General features: G+C 41.1%; 3 protein-coding genes across 4 annotated transcripts in view; 2 read left to right on the top strand and 1 right to left on the bottom strand.

Moving 5' to 3' along the window:
- LOC137660220 (exocyst complex component 3-like) overlaps positions 1-1,107 on the top strand; it is a 55,504-nt gene extending 54,397 nt beyond the window's left edge. For both annotated transcript variants that reach the window (XM_068394936.1, XM_068394937.1), the window contains exon 16: positions 529-1,107. In XM_068394936.1, coding sequence (XP_068251037.1) covers positions 529-709 — 181 coding nt within the window. In that variant the 3' untranslated portion in view covers positions 710-1,107. The remainder of the gene's footprint in view (positions 1-528) is intronic.
- LOC137659695 (leucine zipper transcription factor-like protein 1) overlaps positions 1-17,767 on the top strand; it is a 159,285-nt gene that overhangs the window by 95,521 nt on the left and 45,997 nt on the right. The gene's annotated exons all lie outside the window — the stretch shown is intronic.
- LOC137660221 (aldehyde dehydrogenase X, mitochondrial-like) overlaps positions 1,520-17,767 on the bottom strand; it is a 52,071-nt gene continuing 35,823 nt past the window's right edge. The window contains exons 9-13 of the mRNA XM_068394938.1: positions 17,537-17,701; positions 14,218-14,375; positions 12,912-12,986; positions 12,496-12,588; positions 1,520-1,592 (exon numbers count right to left, since the gene is read on the bottom strand). Coding sequence (XP_068251039.1) covers positions 12,516-12,588; positions 12,912-12,986; positions 14,218-14,375; positions 17,537-17,701 — 471 coding nt within the window. The 3' untranslated portion in view covers positions 1,520-1,592; positions 12,496-12,515. The remainder of the gene's footprint in view (positions 1,593-12,495; positions 12,589-12,911; positions 12,987-14,217; positions 14,376-17,536; positions 17,702-17,767) is intronic.

Below are 17,767 nucleotides of genomic sequence, written 5' to 3'. Positions count from 1 at the left end.
CTACTAATAATAATAATAGTAATAATATACTCTGTAAGTCACGTTGGTGCCCCTGACACGAGACAATACAAATGAGGATCCATATCCTCTAGCAACAACTTGCTTAATCTACTACGCAAATGCATATAAATCTGTAGAAGACATCCATGATCAAATTAATACTGTACGAACACTTGAAAATAAAACAAAATCTGGACTCAATAGTATTACAACCAACCTACTAATTTGCATTTGACGAGTAGACTAAAATGGCATAGCCATGCATCAACCATTGTGACGCATAGCAGCCATGTAGGCACAATAGTAACTAGGGAGGTTGTGGCTATCGAAGGGAGGGACAACAGGAAATTTTTTATTTTATAGGCGACGCCATTTAGGGAGCTTTTAGTAGGAAGTCTCATAAACCTCTGGCAGGATTTAAAGAATTATTCTTTTAATCATCAGTATAATATATAGGAAAATTCAAGCAAACCTTTTCTCCAAAATGTTTGGATAGCAGTGTATTTTTTTTTATTTATTGTCTTACAGGTACCCTGACATGACAAGTGACCACTTAACTGCATTGCTCTTGTTGAGAGGAGACTTGGGTCGACTGGAAGTACGGCAACGAGTGGCAGAAATCATGGAAGAGATGAGAACGCAACGAACGGGACCTGCTCCTAAAAGCATTTTTTCTCATATACATATATCTACTTCCTTGTTTACTTAGAAACTTTCTTTTTATCTACTTCGTCAGTAGTTTTACTTTAATTATACAGACTTTTCTAATATTGATATACAGTAATTGTCGAGTTATTTTACAAATCTATTTAACTAAATTATCATACTAGCATTTCAAAAAAAAAAAATAATTTCATTATTATATTTAATTAAGCATGTTGCAGTAACTAAATGATTTTTGCTAAATTTTTCCTTTAGGCAGTGGATATCATACTAAAAGAAATTTACTTGTTTAACCAGCACATCCATTTGATATCAATGCACCTAAGTTTGTTTACAAAATACCAGAATATTGTATATATTCTTGTTCATTTCATGCAGCCAGGAAAGAAAGTATAAATGGTTAGGAAAGAATTATCAGGTCAAAAAATATATGTTCATATATTACAGGTGGCTTTACTTACCAGTTGATTGATTAACCACCAAATTGAAAATTCAAGCAGGTGATGCTTTCCACTCATAACAGAAAGTTGAGTACTGTACAGATTTTGTTTTGTTCCATGTTGATGTATAGGTTAAATATCAACCAAATAATCTTATATAGGTATATGATACTCCTTAGATACTGTAATATGCATAATTAATGTTACACACAGGTTTAAATGGTTCTCGTGTTGGTCAAGTCTATGAATACCAAAACAAATCGGAAAAATTAGCTACTGGTAAATAGTTATTTTTATGGCTAAATATCCATTGACTTAGTCGATGCGTATTTCATAATATAGCTCTACTACCATATTAGATAGTAGAGAATTAGATTGGCAAAGATCTATCGAACAGGGTACTTAAAAGAGACTCATTACATGAATATACTTTATTAAAAAAATTCAACAATACCCAGCATCTTGATGAGGTCATAGTTTGGATGTAACCTGTAATGACAGAAAACATTATAAAAAAATTTAAATAAATCTATTATATTTTAACACCATCCTGGTGTCCACATTAAACTATCATAGAGTCCACATTACTATATATCATTTTACCTGTATTGATTGCACAGTTTTGGGTTGAAAATCAGTTTCATCCATATAATTTTTAACCTTTGGATTAGATATTTTATAAAATATTTTGTGTAGTTCTTTCAGGAATCCAGATAAAGCTTTGGTAGTAACTGCTTAACCATTCCTGAATCATGGCATCCACTGCACAAGACAGGAGATCCTGCACCAATGAGCAATAAACTTCTCTCTTGTTCAGTGGCTGCAAACATGTCCACTTTCTGTTTCCCCCTATACTCTTCATCGATGTAGCCAATTTGAGAATGCTGATTAGACTCTGGCAGTATAATCTGACCTCTGTAGAACACACATTAGACATCTCGTGTGTGTAAAGTAGGGCCATATATATTTACCTTACCTATGCAGGTTTTATAGAGCAAAGATATTTAAGAATGCATTATATTACGTTATGTTCACATTATAATTCTATTACGCATTATGTTTATTATATAACCAGAAGCCTTTCCATGTGTTTCAGCTGTCAACCACGAAATAAAATGTTTGATAAATTGCTATCATACCTATGTTCTGACCAAGCATGCAGAATGATCAACACTACATACAACCAAGCCAGCCGTCAAGTCCAGTGAATGAATGCAAGTTCATCTAACAATTTGGATGGAGAAAGAGTAGCGACTCTCCTTCAGATTCGAGTTCATCAAACAATTTGGATGGATAGAGAGTAGCGACTCTCCTTCAGATCCAAGTTCATCAAACAATTTGGATGGAGAGTAGAGTAGCGACTCTCCTTCAGATTCAAGTTCATCAAACAATTTGGATGGAGAAAGAGTAGCGACTCCTTCAGATCCAAATTCATCAAACAATTTGGATGGAGAAAGAGTAGCGACTCTCCTTCAGATCCACTCAACAGCAGAGTACACTGCTCCACAAGCAATCAAGGTGAAGGTAAAGAGACCCACAATTTTATCAGCCAGGTCAGATGAGAACTCTATGGAAGGATTATGTCGCATTGACGAAGCTTACAAGTCTGGAAAAGGTTAACCAGCATCTACAATACTGTGAAGATTGCTTGCAAGTACCTAATCAGATTGACCATCACAAACCTTGCAAAAGCAGCAGAAAAAAAAAGCGTTTGCAGAAATGAAATGACTTGACGGGAAAGAGAATACAAAGATGACTGACTTCACCTTACAAGACATGGCATAAGATTATGATGAACAAATAAATGCCTTTGAAGCTTATATCAAAAGGTTAAGCTAACGGGCATTACCTTTATGATAGCAATGACAGAGGTGTAAGTATAATGTAAACTACACCAAAGAGGTCCTCTGTGATATGGTAGACAGCAAAATACAGCTTGATCTGTGTGGGACCTCAACTAAGAAATGACTTGGACATGTTAAAATTTGTAGAAGAAGAAACTAAAGAACAGTCAGGGCCACTCCATCAAAACATGATAATGTGGACATAGATAAATTCACTGGATAATTGCATATTGTCATGGGAAAGGTAGAGTTAAGGCTCAACCTTATGCAAGAAACTGCCCTGCATTCAATCAAATGTCTATAGTGTGCAACAAGTTACACATCATAGGAATGTGTTGTAGTGGGCTCAGAAGTTCCAATGAAGCTACAACACTGCTAGTAGCAATGTGTTATAGCAGTGCCGGTCCTTCCAATGCAGCTGCTGTAGATGAAGGCATTGCTTTTAGGGCCCTTCAGCAGACACAGGTCAGCTCATTCATGGAGTAATGTTCCCCTATACTTTCAGCCTGGATAGCAAATGGGCTATTTATCTGTCACTCGCACTGCACCATCATTTGTATGACCAGATCTTAGACTGCTGGAAACGACAAGCAGCATGTGCCGTAGAAGCAGAGATGACCCGTGATTTCAGTTGTAGATTCCATTGCATACTATAGCCTTTCCAGTAATAGCTGATACAGACTGCCAATGCTGCCTTCCCTGCATGGTGATAATTAGTCACCTTGGCCTCAATAATGATGACCAAATCTCAGTCACAAAGAAGATGCCCACTCGTGTCCGAGTATTGGGTTCTGTCGTTAGCCATCAGCCTCCTATCTTTGGGGTGGGTGCTTATGTCTGATGTGGCTGTTAAGTCCTAGTCTGTGGTGGAAGAGTCGCGGACAGTGTTCACAGGGGAGGGTAGGTGGTCAGCGGGGCTGTTCTAATCGCTCTCTCCTTCTTCTCCTCCTAGCCTCCTCATTTTGTCTCCTCTTCTCCTCGAAGTCCACGGTGCCATGGTGTACTGTACTCCTCCAGGTTTTCCTGTCCCTGGCTGTTTCTTCCCATGAGGAAGGATCGATGTCAGAGCCAGGGTGCGCTTTAGTTGATCTTTATAACGCATTTTCGGGGCTCCTCGTGGTCTGGTGCCCTGGGTCAGTTCTCCGTAGAATATCTTCTTTGGGAGCCTAGATGGATCCATCCTATGCACGTGTCCTGTCCAGCGGAGGCGGTGGTGGATGATGGTGGCCTCCACGCTCAGCGTGGTGGTGTGGCTCTCCCAGGGGATTTTCAAGATCTGCCTCGGTTTCATTTGTTGGAAGCGTTCTAGGTTTTTAATATCGCTTCTTTATAGCGTCCATGTTTCACATGCATACAGGAGCGTGGAGAGGACTACTGCCCTGAACATCATTATTTTGGTGGTCATTGTCAGTGCGTGGTTGTTAAATATGCGGCAGTCGAGTCGGCCAAAGGCGGAGTGGACTGCCCTGATCCTGTTCTCCACGTCCTTTTTGCTTGTGAGAGCTGATGTTAGGTTGCTCCCTAGGTAGGAGAACTGGTCCACCTGTTCTAACGGTTGGTCATTCACTGTGGTATTGAGGTTTGGGAGCGTCAGTCCTGGTGGATGTTGGACGAGGGTCTTGGTTTTGTCTATGTTGACTTGCATCCCAAAACGTTCGTAGGCAGAGTTGTATGCATCAGCTAACGACTGCAGGTCCTCTGCCGTCTGACATGGGGTGGCATTGTCGTCAGCATACTGCAGTTCTCGCACTGCACACAAGGTGGTCTTGGTTCTGGCGCGGAGTCTAGCGAGGTTGAAAACGCCTCCATCCATGCAGAAACGTAGGTCGACTGAGGGTGTGTCTGGGGGAATCTCATTGAGCATTGCTGCGGTGTATAGCGAGAAACACGTTGGGGCCAGAACACAGCCTTGCTTTAGGCCCCCGTTGATGGAGAATGGGCCTGAAAGAGAGTTCTGGTGGCAGACTCTCCCAACCATTCCGTCATGGAGGGCATGCATGTCTATGGTCCCACGGGAAGGTTGAAAGCCGCACTGGGACTCTGGCAGGACGTCTTCTGTGAGAATAAGGAGGCGGTCAAGGAGAATCCGAGCAAAAATCTTACTCGCGATGCTTAGTAGTAATATTCCCCGGTAGTTGTTACAGTTCTCCCTGTCTCCCTTCTTGAAGATGGTAATGATGTTTGCATCACGGAAGTCACTGGGGAGGGTCTTGGTCTCCCATATTTTCAGTATAAGGAGCATCAAACGGTTCCTCAACCCGGGGCCACCGTGAGTGAGGAGCTCCAACGGGATGTTGTCTGGCCCTGGGGCTTTGCCGGGCTTCACGCGCTGCAGGGCCTTGTTTTAGTCCGGGATGGAGGGTGGTAGTGCCATCCAGTGACGGACGGGATGCTGCGGGGTCATTCGCAGGAGATCGTCTGGGGTGTCTGCTTGGTCATTAAGGAGGTTCTCAAAGTGAGACCTCCACCTGGCCAGGATGCCCTCGCTGTCGGTGATGGTCGTGGCCACATCCGCGTCCTTCAGGCCACCCACTGATGACCGTGTGGGACCGAATATTTCCTTTGTTGCTGCTTAGAAGCTGCGCAGGTCACGTTGGTCAGCGAAACTCTGTATTTCTGCAGCTTTTCTTTGCCACCAGGTGTTCTGGGCTTCACGGATCCCTCTTTGGCAATCAGCTTCAGCCACCTTGTGAGCTGCTGTTGGTTGGTTTTCTAAAGTCAGGCGTGCTAGTCGTTTGGTTTCAATGAGAAGAGACATGGTAGCATCATTCTCATCGAACCAATCCTGCCATTTCTTGGTGGTGTAACCTAGTGTTTCCTCCGCGGCACGGGCCATGGCATTTCTGAGGGTGGTCCAGTGGTGCTCAACAGTGGCCTGACCCACGGGATCTGCAAGGTGACGTTCGCAGGCCTCCTTGTAGTTCTGTGCCACCTGTGGGTTGCGGAGCTTGTTACAATCAAAGTGTTGGTGTGGTACACTGTCAGGTGCCCTTCTGGGTGGTCGTAGGGTCGTCACGGAGAGTCGGAAGATGAGGAGTCTGTGGTCTGTCCAGCAGTCGTCCGCTCCGGGCATGGATCGGGTGATGCGGACGTCTCCTCGGTCTCTGGCTCTGGTCAGGATGTAGTCCAGGGTGTCCCAATGTTTAGACCGTGGGCGTCTCCATGTGGTCTTTTTTCGCTTTGGTAACTGGAAGATGGTGTTGGTTACCACAAGTAGGAGTTGGCCATTGCGTTGCAATTTCCAATGCCATGGCGGCCGATGATTCCCTCCCACAGGCGATGGTCTTTGCCTACTCGGGCATTAAAGTTGCCAAGCACAACGAGGTTGTCGTTGGCAGGCACTGCCTGGATGGTGCGGTTGAGCTGGGTGTAGAAGGCAGCTTTGTCATCATCGGTTGAGGTCATAGTCGGGGCGCAGATAGAGATCAGGGTGAGGTGTCTGTCCCGCGTGATGGGGATGCGGACAGTCATCAGGCGCTCATTGATGGCCTTGGGAGGGAGGTTGTGCTGCTGCACCAGCTGGGAACGGATGGCGAAGCCGACACCGTGGATGCGAGGCTCCTCTAGGGCCTTGCCTTTCCAGAAGATGGTGTAGCCTGTTCCAGCTTCCCTGATGTTGCCCTCTTCGGGTAGTCTGGTCTCGCTAAGAACCGCCACATCAACATTGAAGCAGGCTAGCTCCTTGCTGACGAAGGCTGTATGTCATTCCGGGCGGTTGGTGTTCGTCACGTCTTGGAGGGTGCGGATGTTCCACGCACCTAAGGTTAATATTTTTTTCTTGTTGTTTTGACCGCATTAGTGGGATGTCCACCAGCCGCGGTGAGCCGACCAGACGGGTTTGCCGTGTCCGATGTTTACCCCACCTTTTCTAGGGGGCCTCCCCATGTGGGGTGGGCTGCGGTGTCCTCAATAGGCCAGTCCAGTCACGGGTCCAGCCGCCGAACTCTGGTGTCACGGCACCGTCATCGGAGAGCGACTGAATCTTAAACTCGCCGCCTGAGTGCAGTCGTGGGCTAAGGGCTTCCAGCTATCCAGCCCTGCCCCCTTCACCCACGGTGCTGTCGCCTCAGGACTTGGTGGTGGTGATGATGATGATGATGGTGAGAAAGAGATGAAGAAGGGTGGAGGAAACGACAGAATGCCAGTAGCTGGGTATATTGTTTTGGGTGGTCGTGGCTTTGCAACGGCCACGCACACACACTTGGCCCACATCGTTGTCACCGCAGCTCAAGACATATGAGACAGGCGGCTTCTCCGATGTTGGTTGCATTGGGCTGCCGGGTTCTTGTTATGTCAAGGCCCGCCTTGTTACCTGCCCGACAGGCATTGCCCTCTTCCGCCGGCGCTGGGAAGCTCCGCCGTTGGGGTCTTGTTTGGTTTGATTTTAGAGTTTCCCTTCTCCTAGCCTTTGCCTCACTGAAATAGAGGAGAAGGCCTATAGGGGTCCAGTCTTGGTCTGGTCTCTCAGAACTGGCCTTAGCGGTATGGTTGAGCCTGCCAGGGTGGATAAACTACCCCGCCGCCATTGCCCAGCCCATCATTGAGACACTCAAGCCCCTCTACTGCAGCAAAGTGCTGGACCATCAGAGGGGCCACAGCTAATAACAAGAATGAAATATACTTTCTTGTAATAATAATTTTCTTCACTCCCTTAAACTAGAAGGGGAAAATGATGCAAACTAGACAAGTAGCCAATATGATGGATGCTTATTAAACTCTTCCTTAGTTATGAATCATGTGTAGCACTTACCATTATAACCAACTACTTGCCAATAGTAGGAGGAAACCAACAACTTCCTTATAGTAGGGGGAAACCAACAACTTCCCAAAAGTAGCGGAAGTCATGTCACTAGTTTTATCCCCATTCACAGAATAGTTCAGCAAATGGCTCTCTACCCTACTACTGCTTAAATAGTCAGTCTCTACCTCCACAGTTTCCTGCCATAAGCAATAATGAAGCAGTAGCACATACATCACTTAAGAACACCAACCACTCATGATGATGTGAAAATTATGGTTGATCCAGTTGCAGAGTCTTTTCCATGCCACAAAGCTTTCCCAGTCCTAATTCACTAGTGCGATTAGTCCAAAATGACCTTGACAAAGATGTAAAGCTTCGACATCATTGAAGTGGTAGTTGGTCCCACCTTATGATTATATATGCTAAAACTAACTGTGAACCAACAAGCACAGTTGACTCGCAAGTCTTTTATTAAAAACCTATGAAAAAAGGGAGGTCCACCACACACAGCCCATTCAATCAAGGTCATTCATTGCATGCACAAAAGAAATTAGTTCTTGATGCACTGCGCATTAATGACTGACACTACACTATTTTTCATGCCTTGGGCTGATATCGAAACTGTTGCATCACAAAGTTACATTGAGTCTGGCAATGGCTACACGATGAGACCAAATGATTGCAGACTCCACATTATATAAGGATATACTAGGGGTACAGATGATATCTCATATGAATTGCCACCACTGAGAATTACTTCTTCAAAGTTGCAGAATGACTTGACATGTTCAAAGTTGCAGAATAACTTGACATGTGGTGACAATGGCTTCTTTTCTTCTTTGCACATGATACTGTAGTGGTTATAGGATCCGGAAATACACCAGGCATGTAAAATCCTGCGGTGCATACCTACATGAGTTACCTTCACAGAGTTCCCTACACCAATAACACCACAGATGTACATGCTTACTTTGGTGTAACAAAGTCAGGTTAGTTATGCATTCAGTATGACAGACAGAATGTTGCCATTTCACAAACTATTCAAACTCTCTACACCCTTTTGACGGGATGAAGAACTGATTGTACTATGAGGAATCAAAGACTGAAATTGTGAGCGATATCCAGGAGGATGGGAGGATTCTTGATAAAACTAAATCAGCAAGTCTTTAATAGGTTGGTCCACAACAAAAATATGATTTTGACTCGTCCAAGACACTGTCACTGCTCTGGCAAAGAAATTTTCTGCTGTAAAAGGGGCTAGAAAACCACACAAAGCCACTTCACTCACCTTGCAGAATCCAGATATGCACTAATGGAGGAAGAAGCTCTAATCTGTTGCAATTCCTCTAGACCAGGCTTGATTTATTTGGGTTGGGCTGTTTGCGAGAAGCTTATTGCATTTGATCATAATCATACTGAAATACCTTTGTGATTGATTTCTTAGAAAACATTAGATACATGTCTTTTCAATTACAAGGCAAAAATATATTTCTGGTGTGAAAAATAATCTAGCACATTCTGCAACGAGTCATCCTAGTGACTAAAGTGCCAGACAAACTACAACTATGTGAAAACATCCTATTCATCACAACCACCTCACCATGGATTGCACAATCATTATTACTGTTATTGGAATAACTGACACCAGCCATAGGAGTGAAATTGATGATAATTTTCACTAAACTGCAGTCTTTGTCCTATGATGCTTACCCATCACGGGAAAAACTGCATGTGGGAATGAGGGACCGATCTACTACCGGTGATGTACCTTTGTGACCTTTGGCATACTAAATTAACAAGCCAGGAAGTAACTGCAGCATTTACAAAAGCATCCCCTTCTTCATGAACTGCAAGGCAGAAATGGGTGTAATAACTGACAAGCACCTTATCTCTAGTACAATAACAGGTCCATGTGGTGATCTATATACAGATGTCCTGCAGACCAAGATTTCATCCCCATATTGCCATGGATACATGCACCTCGCCCAACACGGCTCGAGACTATGACACAGGGCACCCTGAAATATTCCTGACTATGGCCAAAAGATGGACTGAACTCTCCAAAAGCCTGCCACCCCAACTGGTTGGCAATAATGTGCTTTTGCATAATTATACCAGCCTACACACAAAGTGATGGGACAAGACAGCAATCATGGTTGAAGCTAGACAATTTAACCAATGTATTGTTCATATTTACAGTTTGTGTGTATTACCTTCAGATATGAACCAAGAAATTGGACAAAAAAATCAGGACGACCATAACACCTTATCCCCACCAGTTTATGCCAACACGCATGTCACGTTAATGGGTGGACCAAACCAGCCTCTGGTGTCTAAATGGTACTATTCTCCAACAGCCATATCCCATCATGACTCCCATCTTACAATCCTGGAAATATCCCCACCACTAAATCCATCTCCAGCAACACCTCTGTCCAAGACATAAAAGATGGTAGAAGTGGTTGATCATACATGCTATGATGAATCCTCAAGAAAACTTTACCAGATCTGCAGGAGGGAGCCTGTCTGACCAGACAGAGGTGGTCTTCGAAACCACCAGGAAACTCAATGGTTGCTACAGTTGCTCTGCAAGACATATGACAAGACCATAATGAGCCAACCCATGACCCAATGCACCTCAACAAGGATAAGCTGGTATATGCTAATATTCCATGCAGGATATTAACTACACGGATGAGATTCTTTGCAATATGCAAATTTGTGGGATAGCTGTCCTTTTTAAACTTTTAAACTTACTGGCAGATAAGAGCTAAGATATGTCATGATAATTATATGGTAGGCATTCAGTGTAACAAATATAAGCCCAAGCTAAGGAACTAGCCTGCTCATGCTAACAATTATTCAGGGTGCGGTATTGTAGGTACTCTGCGTGGAAAGTACACTGGTCCATCATATATGTAAAGTCAATCATTCTTGAACACCACAACACCACATCCATGACAACAGATAAAAAAAGAAAACACCACATCCCTCCAACTTTACTAACAATTTCAACAGTGGATTGTTCTTTGGCTCAGATGTATAATGCACTATAACAAATACTATGGTGCTTACTTGCCTGGCATAAAAAATATCCGACATCTGATACATCAATCAGCTGCCTTCATCCTAGTGAAGATGAATTTACATGTTACTAATGACTGTGCCACTATGCTATACCCTCTTGGGACCAGGCAAATAACACTACAAAGCTCAGAGAACATATTCATAAAGGAGGTGTGGGTTTCACTTGTATCAAGCCAAAGATATTTCCAGGTGATTTTGTCTTACATGATCCCACCACCACAGCCCCTATACAGGATGGTACTGACTTTATTCCAACTGGAATTAGAATAATCTTCACAAAACCTGGCATGAAACACTTTGGCAAGAGAAGCCATGCATAATAGTTACATCCTTAAGATAGAATATCTATCTAAACATGTCAAAAACAGTGGGAGGGGGTTTTGATTACTGCTTTTAAGGAAAATCTCCCACTAGGAACATTTCTGGTAAACCATCAGGAGCTTTCTCTCGACTGACATTCACTTTCACTGATTATTTAATTTATACTTTTTGGACACTTTATAGTCTTTTACACTAGCATTCCATTTTGATAAGGAACCTTTCAACAGACTATTTCTTGTGGCATATGGGCAGCAGAAATGATTTTGTACTACTATACAGTAGTCTTGTTAGAGTACTTGTCCACAAAAAAAATAAAGGAGGAACATTTTTCCTCTCGCTGATACAATGCTCGTACTGTATTCAGTCACATTTTAAACTAATGTACTTCTGTATATCCATCTCGTTATATACTGTAATTGTATAAGCTGGTCTGTAATTGAAATCCTACCGCTAGAGAGGTATGGGGTCCTTTCACTGGCAAGGCTTACTTCATTGGATCCTTCTCTCCGGTTACAGTTCATTTTCCCTTTGCCTACACATACACCGAATAGTCTGGCCTATTCATTATATATACTCCTTTGTCCTCATACACCTGACAACACAGATTACCAAACAAATTTTCTTCTCTCAAGGGGTTATCTATTGCACTGTAATTATTCAGTGGCTACTTTCCTCTTGGTAAGGGTGGAAAAGATTCTAGCTATGGTAAGCAGCTCTTCTAGGAAGACACTCCAAAATCAAACCATTATTCTCTTGTCTTGGGTAGTGCCATAGCCTGGCTTTTTAGCTCAACTGCAATCACACACCTCAAACCAAGGATAAATGTAACAGACAAACCTCTATAACCCCGTGAATAAACAAAAATGTCAAGAGCAGTTTGAGGAAAGTGATACCAGCACTATGACCTGAGAATGGATGAGGAGAACAAAGACTGTCGCCTGTTAAGGAGCCAGCTTTACATGGCTGGGCATTTCTACACAGGCAGTGTATCGTAATTACCCATGGGGCGAGATGTAGAAATTTTTAACTTTAAATTTAGGGGTCAATGCTATTACTTCCAGAACAGCAATAAACTTTGAAAAGAATTACTTAAATAAACAATGATGTTTACTACCTAAAACCATCATTGCAACAGAATTATGAACCTTTGCTTTCATAAAAATAGTTTTGTATAGATGAAAAACATCAACATTTCATTTAGAAATAAATTTTTCAAAACAGCATAACAAATAATAAACTATGCATAAAATATGAAAATACAATAATTGTTAGAACTTTTCCATGCTTTTAAAGTGTAATAAGATTGAAATATATATAAAGATAATGCAATAAGTACAGTATAGTCTCATATATTCATAGGATTCTGATAATGATTAATTAAATTTAGTTAATAACATACCCTCATGCAGTATAGAAGACTTAAGACATCTTACTTGGTACCTTTATCAAAATGGTCTTGGTTTCCAAATATTCTGCTAGACCTTCCTCACCTCTGTAAGAAGTAAATTAAATCTTACTAATCTTAAACATGGGCTAAATACAGTAATACATTTCATTTTTACGATATATGCACATGCTTCTAGATATGTTTGAATAAATAGTCCTTGTAAAATTTAATTTCTTCAGTTATCTCCATTCTTTTCATAAGGCATTAGCATTAACACAGACATTAGATCAGTACCCTCAATTATTCTAAAATAAAAAAAAGGAAAATTTAGTACATGTTTAGAACTAGAGATCTGACCCTACTGTAAACCAGAGTAGTTTAAAAGAAAACCAATCTCAAAAATATTCTTATGAGAAAAATAAACTTACAGTTCTCGTCCATGTCCAGATTGCTTATAGCCTCCAAATGGAGTTTGGGGGAGGCACAGGTCATAACAATTAATCCTGCAATTGCAACAAAAGTTATCAATGGACAAACTATATAAAAAAAAAATATATTTAAAAGCTTTCATTCTTGATAAAGACTGAAAAACTGCAAAAGGGAAAACCTACATAGAACATATAATAATTCTTTTAAAATGAAAACAAAGTTTGATACATGAATCCTTAAGAATCCCGACCATTCAGCATAGATCATTCAAGATTTTATTTTATATGGTAAGGTATATGCAAGTCGCTATGAGAAAAAAAAACCTGACAATATAGTATTAGCTTAAGAGAAAAAAAATATATTCTAAAGCTAAGGAGCTTTCCAATCTATTAGAAAAGGCACAAAACTAGTGATGAAGATTAGATAAAAAAATGCCAAAAATAATTTCTAATAGAATTTATTTCTATACACATCTGATGTTTATATTGCTTTTTCTCCCAAAGCTCTGATTATCAACAAAATGCCCAAAAATTTATCAATGATTTTAAGTCCTTTCAAAAGATATATTCTCTTGGTATAGTATTGAAACAATTTAGCTGTAAATGCTAAGTAGCATGCTAAAAGTTTCAAATTCAGTTTCTCCATAGTTGTTGTTTTGTCAAGGCTTGGGCCCCGTTTCAGATTATGTTAAGAATTTATAGCATTTCAAGTTGGTCTTCACGATATTTCTTTCAGGGATTTGATTCTCAAACTTTATATGAATGACCATATCAAATATATTTCTTCAGTGTGGCATTCAAACACTAAAAAGGCTAGGTGTCTGGTTTCAGTTTCATCTGAAGAGATGCTCAAACTACCTATCTGGAGCAAAATGACAAAGTTTTACCAATGTGTGCACTGGTAGTGGCCTGAACTTTAAAGTTTTAACATGGAAGTCATTTACCAGGATAAGTATTCAATACTATGGGCATATCCTCCAAAATAAAATGTAGCCTATGATTAGGGAATTATAAATATATTTTGTTCTTTTACCAAAATTGAGGGCAAACAAAGAACATTCACTCGACATAACGATAAAGGAAACCACCTTAACCTAAGATTTAGCCAAATCAAACCCCGTTCTACTTAGGTTGTACAAAATGAAAACTTTAACCAAATTAAAAAGGGAACAACTTTATGCTATAAAAGGAACACTTTAACCAAAGATTTTAATATATACAAATTTATGATTATGAGGTAGGTAAAAAAAATAAAATGTATCAAGAGACCAAAATAAAGGCCTAAAACTGTCATTTAACTACTTACCACACTGAACCAGCACGTACTGCTTGTGCATATACGAGGGCCTTATTCAGATCTTTGGTGATAATGCCTGAAGCAAGCCCGTACTCTGTTTCATTTGAACGTTTAATCACTTCATCCAGCGTCTTGAATTTAAGAATTACTTGTACAGGTCCAAATATCTAAAAGAATAAACATTGTTACTGACACTGCAACAAATTTTTATAAATATATATGTAAATCTATATTGCAACCTCCCTTGTACAGTATCATGGATTTCCAAGGACAAATAAGGTTCTTATTTTCCGTTTTCAATTTTTTGTTAGAAATAGTAATATTTGGTCACATAAAAGCTTAAATCAATAAAGTTGAAAAAAATGAAAACAAACATACCACAAAATTCTGTTTCTACTTAATGGCTTTTTAGCTATCGCCTGGGATTTGAATCACAACACACAGAATAACAGACTGTTGTACAGTAAAAATATATTATTGTATTGTACAATACTACTTGAAAATAATGATCCATAATGAATAGCAAACTTTTAATAAACAGAAGTGTTTATAGCAAAATATCATTCAATCCAGCTCAAAATATATATAAATTTTATTCTAAATAAAAAAAAAAACCTTAGCAATCAGATTCTCACACCTCTAAGTAAACTTGCCTCTCTACAAATTTATGTACAGTACTGAAAAATTACTTACTAAAGTTTACAAATCAGATTCAGTTCAATGAATAAAACTTTCAGAATCTTAAAGCATAACTTCTGCACTGAAATACATCAGTTTTAAAAGTAATGTGTCCTTTTCCTAGCTATAAAAACCAGTCCTTTAAATAGGGAATATGCAGGAGTTGAAATGACTGATGAATTACTTAATGAGGTAATTGATGAAAGGTGGAATAGCTGGAGGAAATGTAGTGGAGGGCTTTGTGATTGTAGGATGCCAATAAAGCAAAAGAGCAAGGTCCCGTGCCAGGTTGTGAGACCTGCAATGTTGTACTTGTCCGAAACATGGGGAACTAAGAGGAGAGAGGAGAATATTATTGGAGTAACTGATATGAGGATGTTGAGGTGGCAATGTGGACTTACTAGAAAGGACTAGAAAGGATAAAGTTAAGAACAAACATGTTAGACGCACTCTCAAAATAGCACCAGGTTCAACAAAGGTGAGAGAAAGTAGACAGAGATGGTATAGACACATAAAGAGATAAGAGGAAGAACATCCGTCAAGTTAGATCATGGACATGGGACTACCACGTGGGAGAAGGTTAGGTAGACAAAAATTGCGATGGACTGACTGTGCAAAGAGAAATATGAGCGAGTTAAGCTAATGGAAGAATGTTTTTAAGAACCATTACAGCAACCCCAAATAGGGACAAGCTTGTAGAGAAAGAAATAGTAGTAATTGACGAAAGGTGGTAAACACGGGTGAGAAGCTCTGCCTCTCCACCTGTTAGAAGAATGTCACTTTTGACCTTGCGTTCAGTACTGAGAAGGATGATAGAGGTGGGAAGTTTAATTTAAAAGGTCTCTGGTTTGTATAGCTTTGGAAAATAAAAATTACTTGAATTTATTTGTTCCTATGTGTATACAAACCATTTGTCCTTTGAAATGGGGAGAGTCTCTGATTGGTGGGTTGGAAGTCCCTCTAGAACCAAACTGGTTGGTTATTTTTCTTCTATGGAAATGTCATTCTGCCTGGTCTCAAACGGAGATGACTCCTGCAACCTCCCCATCTGTCTGCCGTAGCAATGAGTAAACTTATGTGGCCTGGCCTGACGTGACCAAGATTGCTAAACAGTTAAATTAGGGATCCCTTCCCTAAAGGGGATATCAGTCTGAAATAATATACCTGGCGTATGATGACCAATGGGTTGACAAATTCCACCATCATCCCCCTCGTTAGGGAGGATGTGGGAGACAATTCTTTACATTCTAAAGAATGAAGCTCAAAACTGTAGCCTACCAACATCAAGTCAGATCCAGCTAGCGCGCTCTGACCACTTCCTCCACAAGAGAGGAGGCAGAAAAATGGAGAAGAGCCACTCATTCTCACTTGCATTCCAAGCTTACATCTATACGTTACCATAGACAAGATACTTCCTGTCCTACATAGGAGCTGGGCTGGCTACACAATTACTTAAGCAGTCACTACAGGACCAAGTATAAAGGCATCAAGGGACTTGTGGGTATCCAGTATTCTTGTATGCAAAAAGCTATGCATGTGGTCTGGCGCTTCCAAACCCTAGCCTTCAACACTCGCCCAACAAAGATTCCTTTTGAAGGCTACAGTGGGGCTTATACCCCTGGCTTCGTGATCTCTGGTCTTAGCTGGTACCTCGACCCTCTCAGGGGCTAAGGCACACGCTCTATGGATTGTCTCACGAAACCAGAAAAATAATGTTTCTTGACACCTCTTTCTTGTCCTCTTTAGATAACACTGCAGAGCCCTCACAAGCCACAAAAGCAACTCCTCTCGAAACTACCCAAAACTTCACACAGAGAGGGGATGGAGAAAATCAACAGACGAGTATCTTGCATCGACAGGTTTACGGTTTTAACCCTGAAGCCAGGCACAAAACTAAACGAGACTTCGTTCCACTCCTCTGTGTGGGCGACTCTAAAGAGAGACCTTGTAATTCCCTTCCTCACACCAATTGCAAAAGACGGCCCACGTTCCGTGGTAGAGAGCAGCAGAGGACAGTCGCAGGTATCCAGACATCTGTGCAGCGCTTTGCGAAAATTGTCTTCTCCGAGATGCTGGATAGTCTCCAACTGTAAAATTACAGCAACTTCATGGATTGGCAGTACTTCTGAAGTTGCAGATGACAGGGGAGTGTAGACTATTATGGCCCACGAGTCTGGAACAAGGGAACAAAACACAAGGAGAATCCAGTTTAACCGAGTGGTGAACAGGTTGATCACTCGAGAACCCCACTGGGCAAGAAGCTTGTCTACTGCCCAAGGATGCAAAAAACTATTCCGACCCTACAACCGGCCCCTGGCAACAGTGTGTGTCTGCTAGTACATTCCTTTTGTTCAGAATGTACCTGGGTGACAAATCTATGGTGTGGATGCCGCCCAGATGTACATCACAACAAACATCCAGCAATCACTTCCTCCAAGAAACTCATTGCAGCCAAAATAGAAATAGAATTGCTTCCAATAAGTGAAGGGGTGGGCTTCTCGCCCGTGCTCAACAGCTGTCGTCAATAACCTCTTATACAAAAGCTAGACATTTCAGCTCCCACTGAGACTTACTGTATTACCTCCCTTTTAAAAGACTATGTTTATACCAGTGTAAGAACAAACTACACTACATTATTCGTACAACTTACCTCTTCCTTAGCAATGGTCATGTTATCTGTAACATTGGAGAAGACAGTTGGTTCAATGAAATAACCTTTAGTTCCTTTCCTGGATCCTCCACATGCCAAAGTGGCTCCTTCCGCTTTTCCTTTCTGAATGTATTCTAAAATTCTTTCCATCTGCAACTGGCTAACCTGTTCCACCAAAAAAAAAAAAAATTATGAATACAGTAACCTAAACTACCACAATAACAGTAATCT

This window comes from Palaemon carinicauda, chromosome 20 (assembly GCF_036898095.1).
Source record: "Palaemon carinicauda isolate YSFRI2023 chromosome 20, ASM3689809v2, whole genome shotgun sequence".
Lineage (NCBI taxonomy): Eukaryota > Metazoa > Arthropoda > Malacostraca > Decapoda > Palaemonidae > Palaemon > Palaemon carinicauda.
This window is presented reverse-complemented; position numbering and strand designations above follow the sequence as displayed.